This window comes from Muscardinus avellanarius, assembly GCF_963383645.1.
Source record: "Muscardinus avellanarius genome assembly, chromosome: 4".
Taxonomy (NCBI): domain Eukaryota; kingdom Metazoa; phylum Chordata; class Mammalia; order Rodentia; family Gliridae; genus Muscardinus; species Muscardinus avellanarius.
This window is the reverse complement of record NC_137789.1, coordinates 24,349,891-24,361,479: the sequence shown is the minus strand read 5'-3', so window position 1 is coordinate 24,361,479 and position 11,589 is coordinate 24,349,891. Positions and strand designations below refer to the sequence as shown.

Sequence of the window (11,589 nt, the reverse complement as noted above, 5' to 3'; positions counted from 1 at the left end):
AACCTGTAATTCAGGATGGTTTGGAAGCCAGTTGCCTAGGAAACTAAGAAGAGCAGCATAATGCCCACCAAAACCAACTGTCAGCAAGAAAGGAGATTTTATTTTATTTTTTGGATCTAAGCTGCTTTCCAAATACCTACTCTGTTCCTCTGTGGCTCCTCATTAGGGCTCTTGGACCTTAGTGGGTAGTTCAGGCCAAAGTGGGCCACAGGTTAGTCAGGGAAGATGGACAATTTTTCATAAACTGTGATGACATAAAATTTATTGTGGAGAATAATGGTGCCCCTAAAATGAGTTTTAAGAGGATAAGGTTATCAACAAATGAATATTTTACAGAGTATGACATACAGGCAGTATGTGATCTGCATCTAAATTTATGGCAGCAAAACTTACTCTTTAACATTAAACTTTCATTTGCTGTAATTCACTGTTCCCTGCTCTTATGCTATTTGCACAAGATGCTCTGGTTTATAGTAATTATCTTCAAAAGGAACACTGAGAAATTCATCAATCTTTGATGAAAATGACACCTAATTTCTCAATACTTTAGAAATGCACGTTTAGTTTTCAATGTATTACACATGTCTGCACATATGTTTTGTAGGTGTCCATATGTATATTTAAATTGAACCATATAAAATTACTGAAATTAGACCAGAAAGAGCACAGAAAAATAGCAACTTTATACAGTTCAACTTATAAATAAATAGAAAAAGATCATAGAATACATTTTTTGGAGTACAGTTTTCTCTTGTCACTTTTTGTTTGGATCCCCCAGCCCCTCTTTTCTTATCTGAGCCTCACCCTGTCCTACACCAACTCTATTCTATACTCACTCTCTCTTTGCCCCACAGGCAATCCACTCTACATCCGTGTGTGTCCCTTCCATACTCATTGCTATGGCTCAGATCTGTACTATCTCTAAAGATCATAGGTTGAAAGCTTGGTCCTCAGTGCAGCAATGTTCAGAGGTGGAGCTTTCGGGGAGTGATTGGATCATGAGGGCTCTGGCCCCATCAATGGATTGAGTCATAACTGAATAGATTATTGAGAGGTGGTAGAAACTATAGAAGGTAGAGCCTGGTTGGGTCCTTAGGGGCATGCCCATACCCACTATAGCTCGTCCTCAACTGCTACTTCTCCCTCTCTACTTCCCAGGTGGCATGAGCTAAGCAGCTTCCCTCAGCCATGCTTTCCATGGTGAGGTTCTGCCACCCTTCAGCCCCCAAGCAATGAAGTGTGCCAATCATAGACTGAAACTATGAACCAAAATAAATCTTTTCTTTTTTAAGTTGTTTTTGTCAGGTATATTGTCATAGCATTGGAAAGCTGACTGACACTCCCATAGAATCATAAGCAGGTATAAATGTATCTGCATTCATATCTGGACTCACAGCAAAGCTGGAGTAGGGAATTTCAAACACTTAGATTTTTTTTCCTGTTCTCTATAGCCAAATATTCTCTCTAATATGTGAATGTTGCTTCTTTTCTTTTCTCCTATATTTAATAGATTTGACTGATTTGAAGTACTTTCCTTATTTTATTATTGTTTATTTGCCTCAATTCTGTGTCTCTCATATATGCTAGAAACTATTCACAAATGATTTACACTGTAAAACATGGCCCCGTGACTCACAGGTGGGTTAGTATTTCTTTTCTGGCTTCCTAATTTTACCTCCACAGAATACCCTACTATTTTTCAAATTGAAGAGTAAGGACATATGAAAGGAAATACTTTGGTTTATATTCTGCTAACATTAGACATAGAATTTTATGTCTTCTCTCACAAGGACAAATGGCCTCCCCAGAGGTACTTCTTCAGTCCCCCACCGTCAGTGGAACATTAACAGCCAGTTAGGCAATTGGGCCACACAAGGAGACCTTGGAATTTATGTTATGAAAGAAAGGGATTGAAGTCTTAAGATTCACAAGAGGTGCAGCTCCACCACAGGTGTTCTAGGAGACCTTCCATTCTCCCTCTCAGCCAAGGGTGGCTTTTCCTCTCACTGACCACTCTAATTGCCATTGGATCTTTTTCTCCAGGGAGGAGATGATCTTTATTTTATTTGGTCATGAGAGAGATCTCTGCTCAACAACACAGGCAAATTTCTGTAACACTGCACCATGGATTATGCTGGGATTAAACCACTTTGAGTTTTCAACAGAGAGAGCATCAGGGGAGAAGGTGACCAGGACTCAGTGGTCTGGGGCTTACAGCTCTGCTCCTACTGTCCCCACTCACCTCCCAATGCATTTTTTTCAAGTCTTTGGCCACAAATAAATGCCTGCTATCTGACCAGTCTCTTGTGACTGAGATGTCCCTCTTTCTTATGTGGAAAGGAAAGTGCTTTGTAATGAAGTAAAATGTTGGTTCCTAGAGACTTGTGAACTGAAGGTCTCTCAGAAGCAATTCAAAGTTCCAATCCTGAGAGCTGTGACTAGTATGCCTGATAGTTTCCTGGGTGTATCTTTTTTCTTCAACAGAGGGGACCCTGGCCAAAGAGAACACAGTTCAGTCCAGTTCTTGTGTGAGCGAGGGCTGTTACTTACTTAGAAGCCCAGTCTGCCCTTCTTTTGCCTGTCAAAGAGCTTCAAAGCTGCCGCACCAGGCACAGGTTCAGATCAGACTTCGATAACTAATGACCCTTGTCTTCCCTTCAGTAGTCAAATCTCAAAGTGGTCCGTGGGGAGAAGAAACAAATCCTGACAGCTGCTTAGAGGTCATCTTAGAACTATATCCCAGAAGAAATGCATTTAGGTTGAGACTGAGACAAAAAAAGAAGGAAAAAACAAAAAAAAAAAAAAAGATAAAGAAAACTGAGAGATTTGTGCACAGAAGGGTAGCTATTTGCAGCTCACTCAGGTGTGCTATGAAGGTCAAATCCCTACGTCAGCATTTGGCAGGAAACCCTTGAGCTTCTCTTCCTTTTAGAAAACACAATCTCCTCTCTCTCTCTCTCTCTCTCTCTCTCTCTCTCTCTCTCTCTCTCTCTCTCTCACACACACACACACACACACACACACACACACCACACTTTATACGATCCCATCTGCAAGTCTCCTAGGGAGGCAGTTTCTGTGGGTGAAAGAATGAAGCGAGCTGATACTCCAAAGAGGCTGTAATTTCAGGAGACCTACCAAGAACATTAATGTGGGAAGCTCCTTAATTCCAGTCCTGAAAGCCTTTTTATGTTTTCTTTGGAGAGGGTGTGAATAACCACAGCGCTGCTTTTCTTCCAAGACTGGCCAGTGAGTCAAACAACAGTGACATCACCAACAACCACCCATCACAACAAGGCTCTTCTCCTGACCACCATGGAGTTTCTGGAAAGAAGTTATCTTGTGAATGACAAAGCCCCCAAGATGTATGCCTTCACACTAGACAGGTAACAGACATCTGTGACTGTGTCTTCATTTTCTGTGTTTATATATTCAACAAACCTCCAGATGCTATTGCTTCTGAACTGTAAACTTTTGGATGCATTTCGGAACATTTATGAGTTGGCTGATTGAATCATATAATTCAAATTCTAAAAAATGCAATACTCTATATAGTTTATTTGATTTTTTAAATATACTAAGTGCATGAAGACAACATTTTTTTTTTTTGGAGGTACTGGGGATGGAACCCAGGGGCCTTCTACCTCCGGGCTACACTCCCAGACCTATTTTATATTTTATTTTAGAAACAGGGTCTCTTAAGCCAGCTGAGGCTGGCTTCGAGCCTGTGTGATACTCCTGTCTCAGCATCCCAAGCACGGGGATTACAGGCATGCGCCACCACACCCGGTTGTTACAGTATTTTTCTCCCATAGTTTCTCTCGCAGAAAATACACATATACAAGATAATATATTTATTTTTTCTTCAGTTACTACCACTTTTAAGATAGCATAATTTATTGAATTATAATTTTAAAGTTATTTTCAACAATGGCGCAAAATTGTGGTTATATGATTTTAATTGTCTTATATCAGTAGTTACACCTCTAATAGAGAAAATTAAATGTTCTACATATTTCCAGTTATTTTTAGTATCTCTCACAGTGTCAGATGCAATATATTCATTCATTTTCACATGCTGAACAGGTTCTGGTTGAACACAACTGTGCTAAGTGCGAGAAATAGGAAAGAAAATATTACTAGTCCTAGGTCTTCGTCCTCTTTAAGCTTAGAGTCTAATGTTCCATACACATAAGAAGGAGGTAATCACAAAATAGCATCATCCTGTCATGCTGAGGGCATTCAATGAGGTCACAGAAAGAAAACCTAGGTCTCAGGTGGACTTTGGGGTTAAAGAATGATGTTTTTCAGAAGTGATAGGCTAAGGATTGAAAAATATTAAGGGATTAGGGTAGATTGTAGAAGCTATATAGAAGGCAAGGTTAGGAAAAGCTTTTCAGCTTGAGATTATTGCATGGTAAAGATAGAGACATGTAAAATTAATGAGAGCTTGGAGTGTTTAGGGAGATTAATCGCAGTGGGGAATTAAGAGAAATACATTCATTGTACATGAATGAATTAACGAGCATCTGAAATGAATTCATTTTGGGAGCAGAATACTTACCCACTGATAATATGTGTAATGTGTCTATTTGTTTCATGACCTGAATCTTTAACCCAGCTTCTCCTGAGGTCTCATTCTCTCACTTCCTGTCCTCAACGCTTCCAGTCTCCTTCTTGCACATTTTGCTCTGTCTCAATTTCAAAGGTAACGTTGTCCCTTGACATTCCTTCTGTTTCCTCCTTCCTCCTTTTTCTTCTACTCATCACAAGATTTCTATATAAATTATCTGCGGTTAAGAAACTTAATCTGAAGGAAGCCTTGTTTTGTGATTTTAAAGGGAATGCTTCATCTATCTGTTGCTGTGCAGCAAATCACCTCCAAGCTCAGTGACCTAAACTACATTGATTTTATTACCCACAGTTCTGTGGGGCAGCATTTGGCTAAGCATCCCTGTAGGGTCAGCTGAGCTAGCTCAAGAGGCGGCCTTCTGCTGGTGTCTGAGATAGGCAATGGGGCCAACATGGCTTTACTTGAATTCTTGGGGTCTGCACTGGCTTTTGGCTGAGGCCTTTGTACTCTTTCCCATGGGGTTCTCTTCTTTATGGTGTCTCATTTTGTCAGGTTATCCTGGAATTCTTTTTTTTTTCTTGGAACCCAGGGACATTGAACCTCTGAGCTATACCCCCAGCACTATTTTTTAGTCTTTTTAGTTTGAAACAGGGTTTCTCTGAGCTACGAAGGGCCTCGGTAAGTACCTGAGGCTGTCTGTGAACCATGATCCTCCAGTCTCTGCCTCCTGGATGTTTGGATTACAAGCAGGTGCCACCACACCGTGTGCCTGGAATTTTTATCTGGCAGTACAGAGTAGCAGGAGAGCAAGAGTGAAAGCTGACAGATGCTGAATAGCCTTAGCCCAGAACTGGTAGAGCATCACTCTCACCACATTTAATGAGTTCAAGCAACTTTCAACACCCAGATTTCAGGGTTAGGGCAAAAGATTCTACCTCCTGGTGGCATGTAAATACAAGATGGTGAATTATTGGTGGTCATCTTTGTAGACATTTTACCACAGTAAATTGTAATACTGGGCCCTATAGATACCATGACTACAATTGGGTACCCCATTTTTTTTCCATAACAGGTCCAGTTAATTAGAGATCTGCTTTGGGATCATGGTAGCAAAGTGATACTTGTGTAAAGTTGACCTGCACAGTCAATATGTTTTTGTTTGTTTGTTTGTTTTGGTACTATGTGGCAGGACTAACATTTTTATTTGTCCCAAGTCATATGTTAAAGTGGTATAGGGAAGCAAAATCAAGGGACCACTGGTAGGAATAAACTTCTGGAATCTTTTCAACGTTCATTTAACTGGTAATATATATATTATATATATATATATATAATATATATATATAATATATATATATATATATATAATGTGTGTGTGTGTAAATTGGTGAACTACAGTCTATGATGTCTTAAGGGCATGTAGAAAATTAAAAATTACTTAGTCAGGAAAACCTACTAAATCTCAGTAGGACATGAGGGTCAGTGGCATTTGAGCTAGGATCTCTTCCATTAACCTCCCTTCTCTGCTGTGAATGAGATTATCAAAAAGATAGGACTCCCTCTCCTCCAACCTTTCATTTGGAGGCTGAAGTTCACCCCTAGAGAAAAGTGCACCTGGAATCACTTATTGCTTAAGATCCATGTTGCAGTATCTCTATGAGCTATAGATGTAGTAAAGAGAACCGTGAATCCCTTCCTCCACCCACCCCACTGTCATAGGGCAAAATATCTAGTCCAGAAGCAATAAGGTCCTGAATATTTCTGTCTCAGGCTCATGGGATAGAGATTTTATTCTAGGAGTCATGAACAAAGGAAACTGACTACCATCTCCATTTATCACTTGACCTATAGAGGACGTGTGTAACTCTAGAAGTGGGCCACTATCTCTTCTACTAGCTCTGGTGCAGTGTGCAAAGGTGCTATTCATGAGGAAGGCCAGACATAATAACAGAAACATATGCATCTTTCTTTTAGAGAACTAATACATTTAATAATAATAATAACTAATACAGGTTAAAACATTATTGGAACAGAAAATAGGGATTTTCAACCATAAGATCATTGTTGAAAACAACAAAGGTTTTTCTGGTAAGCAATTAAGAGTAGGCTGTTTGCTTCATGATAGCAACAAGTTAATGGTAGAAGAGAGAGAAGTGTAACAGAGACAGCCAAGGAAGGACAGTGATAAATCATTCTGGAGTTGCAGCTAGCCTCAAAGTTTGGCCTCAAACACTACCTCTATTAAAAGGTCTGTTATTGGTTGAGTGTTTATGCCCTCCTCCCTGAAAGTAATGCATTAAATTCTGAATGCCCAGTGTAGCTAAATTTGGAGGTTGGCCTCTAGAGAAGTAGTTAAGGTTAAATAAGGTTATAGGCGTGGAGCTCTCAAATAGGATTCATGTTCTTATAAGATGAGAAACCAGAAAGGTCTTTACCTCTTTCTCTCTGTGCAAATATTCTGAAAAAAAAAAAAAAAAAAGCTGCCCAAGGGCATAATGAGAAGGCAGACATCCACAGATAGAAAGAGTCACCCTCATCAGAAAATGAATTTGCTGACCCTTTGAACATTTAGCTTCTACAACTGAGAAAATAAATGTCAGTTATTTAAGCCAACCGATCTGTAGCCTTTTGTGTCAGCAGCACAAGTAGACTAAGACAGGACCCAAATTTAATTGGATCAGATTATGGAGTAATTACTGCCTCAGAGCATTGCTGAAAGTAATAGAGTGGTCATCCAGAGGTTGAAATCTGGGTGTGATTTCAACAGAGGCTGAGGAGTGAGAATCTTCATAATGTGGGCATTGAAAGAAACAGTTGAAGTGAGCACAATGAACGTTGCTACCATCCCTAGGGGCAAGGGAAGGGAAAGGATGACTGTGCACAGACAGGCCCAACCACATGCCTGAGAGGAGCGACAGCAGAGCCTGCACACACAGGAGGTCAGTGCAAAGATGCCACTGCGCTAGGCAAGCCAGGCCACTGAACACAACAAGCAGGTAAACAACAGAAAAGGCCCACGGGGGATCAGGATCCAGGATTGCTACAGCATATTACCTAAAACTGCCAGGTTTCAACAGAATTTCATGAGATGCAAAGAAAAGGGAAAAAACAAACAGTAAATGATAAAAATCTAGGTAGTAGAAACTGCCTTTGAGGGGGTCAGATGTTAGATTTTGGTGCTAAAATTTTTTCAAATAGCTACTATAAATCTATTATGAGAAATAAAAGAAAATTATGTTTAAAGAAGTAAAGGTAGACATAATGACACTATTTCATCAGGAAAGAACTATTAAAGATTACAAAAATATATGAAGAATAACCAAGTGGATATTCTGGATCTGAAATGTATAATTTGAAATTAAAAATTTACTAGAGGGACTTAAAAATCAATCTCTTAGGAAGAAGCAAACAGAAGAAAGAACCAGTAATATTGAAGACAGATCAATCGTTACCATGCAATACAAAGAACAAAGCAAAGGGAAAAATAAACAGAGACCCAGATAATGTGTCAAAGAGTTAAATGCATTAATATGTGCATAATAGGAATGCCATAAGAAAAGTGAGAAAGGAGCAGAGAAAATTCAAATCATGGCTAAAAACTCCCCAAACTTGAGAGGATACTAATCTAAATATTTATGGTGTGTGAAGAAGAACCGGGAATGGTGGCGCAAGCTTGTAATCCCAGCATTTGAAAGACTGAGAGGACTGCAGTTCGAGGACAACTTCAGCTACTTAGTGAGGCCCTTTGCAACTCAGTGAGACCCTGTTTTCAAAATAAAGAATAAAAAATAGGGCTGAGGGTGCAGATAAGAGGTAGTATGCCCCTGGGTTCCATTCCCAGTACCGCAAAAAATAAAAAAATTAAAACATTAAAAAAACTCTAAGAAGAAACAAGTAAACAGATTTATACCTTGACATGTATAGTAAAAATCTTAAAGGTAAAACAAAAAGAAAAAACCTTGAGAGCAATAAGACAAAACATCTCCAATATATATGAGCGTGTCTCAATAAGATTAACAGCTGACTTCTGCCAGAAACAAAAAAAGAATGGAGAAAGTGGGTCCTGAAAGAAAAAAAGAAACACTGGAACAAAAACCCTGTCAACCAATGGTATTCAGCAAAGCAATCTTCCAAATAAATATATATCAAGTAAGGAGACTGAATTATTAAGAAACAAATAATAAGCTTCACACAAAGAAAAAACTATGTATACATTGTCAATTACTACCAAACACTTAAAGTAGAATTTATATCAATTCTTCACAATTTCTCCCCTGAAATAAATGAGGAACGAACAGTTCACAGCTCATTCTGAGGCCAGTATAGTGCTAATAGCAAACTGTAAGGTGTCATAAAAAATAAAACTATAGATCATTATTTCTTATGCATATTTAGGCAAAAATTCTAAAAAGTATTAGCAAACTGAATCCAGTAACATATAAAAATAATTATGAACTGTGGCCAGGTAAGATTTATTCTAGTGCTAAAAACTTGGTTTAGCATCTAATATAACCAAAGTGATGCCATATTAATAGAATAAAAGACAAAACCCACACGATCATCTCACTAGTGGTTGACACACTCAATTCCCTTTTATTATGTAAACATTTACCAAACTAGGACTAGAAGGTAACTTCTTTAATCTGATAAAAGGCAACATCATAATTACGGTGAAAACCTAAAAGATTTTCCCAAGCATCAGGAACAAGATAAGAAAGCTCACATTTACCACTTCTACTTAATATTGTACTGTGTGTTCTAGCCAGGGCAATTGGGCAAGACAACAAAATAAAATACATCAGATTGAAAATTAAGAATAAAAACACACACTGTTTGCAAATGAAATCATTTTTAATATGGAGAATGCTAAGAAATCCACTAAAAACAAGATCAATAATAAGTAATGATTGTATATTTTTAAAAGAACAAAAAATCTAAAAGTAAAATTAAGAAAACAACTATTTCTAGCAGCATGAAAAAGAATAAAATATTTTGGATTAAATTTAGCAAAAGAACTGTAAAACTTAAAAGTAAAAAACAGTGAAAGAATGGATGAAATTAAAGAAAAATGCAAGAAAGTCTAAAGAAATGAAAAGTATCTCAAGTTTGGGGAGTGGGGAATTTTACATTGGTAATACAGAAAATTTCCAAAATTGATGGAGGAATTGTATGCCCTCCCAGTTGTCTTTTTGAAGAAATGGGCAAGCCGATCCCACAATTCATATGGAAACTAAAGAGACCAAGAAAAAGTAAAGCACTCTTGAAAAAAATAAATGTTGAGGTCTCATATATGCAGATTTCAAATGATAATACAAAGCTAAAATAACCATAGTGATGTGATATTGACCTAAAGATACCCAAAAAATCAATGGGATAGAAAGAGTTCGAAAATAGGCCATTATAAAAATAGTCAATTGCTGTTTCAACAGTGTTCCAAGACGATTCAATAGAGGAAAGTCTTTTCAACAAATATTGATGGGAGACCTGTATATCTATATGCAGAAAGATTAATTTGTAAGTCTTTGTGATCATACAAGAAATGGATCATAGTTAAAGGTAGGAGTTAAAATTATAGAACTCCAAAAAGAAAACTTAGGTGTAGGCTGCTGATATGGCTCAATGGTAGAGCATTTGCTAAGCATACACAAGGCCTGGGTTTCATACCTAGCACTAAAAAAAAAAAAATCTTAGTAATCTTGGGTTTTGGCATGTTTTTTGATGCAATATCCAAAGCATAAGTGATAACAATTTATAAATTGGAGAACACTGAAATAAAATATCTTGTTCTATGAACAATACTCTCAGTAAATGGAAAACCAAGCCACAAATAAATTGGGACAAAATTTTTTCAAGTTATTTATCTGAAAAGGAACATGTATCAGACTGTATGAAAGACTTTTATAATTCTATATAAAAGATAAAATGTGTTGAATAATTCAGCAAGACATTACCCCAAGATATATACAAATGTATATAGTAAGTACATAAAATGTGTACAGCATCAGTAATCATTAAGGAAATGCCAATCAAAATCACAATGAGGTGCAACTTTATACCCACAAGGATAGTTATACTCAAAAACAAGCAAAAAATAAAATTATCCAAATAAATTTTTGCAAGATATGGAGAAATAAGAACTTCCTATACTATATTGTATCCACTGGGCCCCATTTCAGGAATTGGCACTATCTCCTTGTTGCTCTAACCAGAAGCTTAGAGTTATTTTTAAATCCCATCTGCCTCTTATTCTCCTCACCTTGCTGTTGATTAACAAGTCTTGTTGACCATTTCTCTCAGAGACCCCTCAAATATTGTCTACTTCTTACTCTTCTCCATTTTCTTTTTTTACGATTTGAACATATATATATACTGAATGGGGCTATGTGTAGACATATATGTATAGACATATATATTCAATATCACTGTTGATTGTACAAGATAGTTTTACATATAATCTGCAAATGACATACTTTATTATATGAATGACTTCCTACAGAAGTATTAATAGAGTTTAACCTCTGTCTAGTAGCTGTAAAACACATCATCGAAGAACCACAGTTTACTTAATCTACTTGGCTGGACACAGAATTCCTATTTGTCATAATTTTTTAAATTATGCAATAAACATTACATTTATTCCAATTATATAAAATTTCTAGATCTGGAATTATTGTCTTAAAAGGAGCACACAATTATAATGTTGACACATCATGCCATATTGCATCCAAAAATGTAGAAACATACTCATTCTGTTAATAACAAACAAGCCCCTATTTCTCCACATTGATAACAGTGCTGGATATTATACAGATTTTAAATTTTTATCCATGTAAGAGCCAAGAATATTTGTTTTCATCTGTACCTTTCTGATTAATGAGGTAAGAGCTTCATGGATTATATTTATTCACTTGAATATATCAGCTACAGCATGCCTTTAGACATGTGCTGGCATGTTTCCCCGCAGCTCTGCATGTGTAATGACACCATTCCTAAATGACACATTTGGTAATTGCATA

General features: G+C 37.2%; 1 protein-coding gene across 1 annotated transcript in view; it reads left to right on the top strand.

Annotated features, from left to right (window-relative positions):
• Positions 1 to 3,315: 3,315 nt before the first annotated feature.
• The window catches only part of SLC30A8 (solute carrier family 30 member 8), a gene marked incomplete at both ends in the record, with an annotated part of 47,660 nt that continues 39,386 nt past the window's right edge, over positions 3,316 to 11,589 (top strand). Inside the window, one exon of the mRNA XM_080694466.1 lies at positions 3,316 to 3,386. Coding sequence (XP_080550592.1) covers positions 3,316 to 3,386 — 71 coding nt within the window. The remainder of the gene's footprint in view (positions 3,387 to 11,589) is intronic.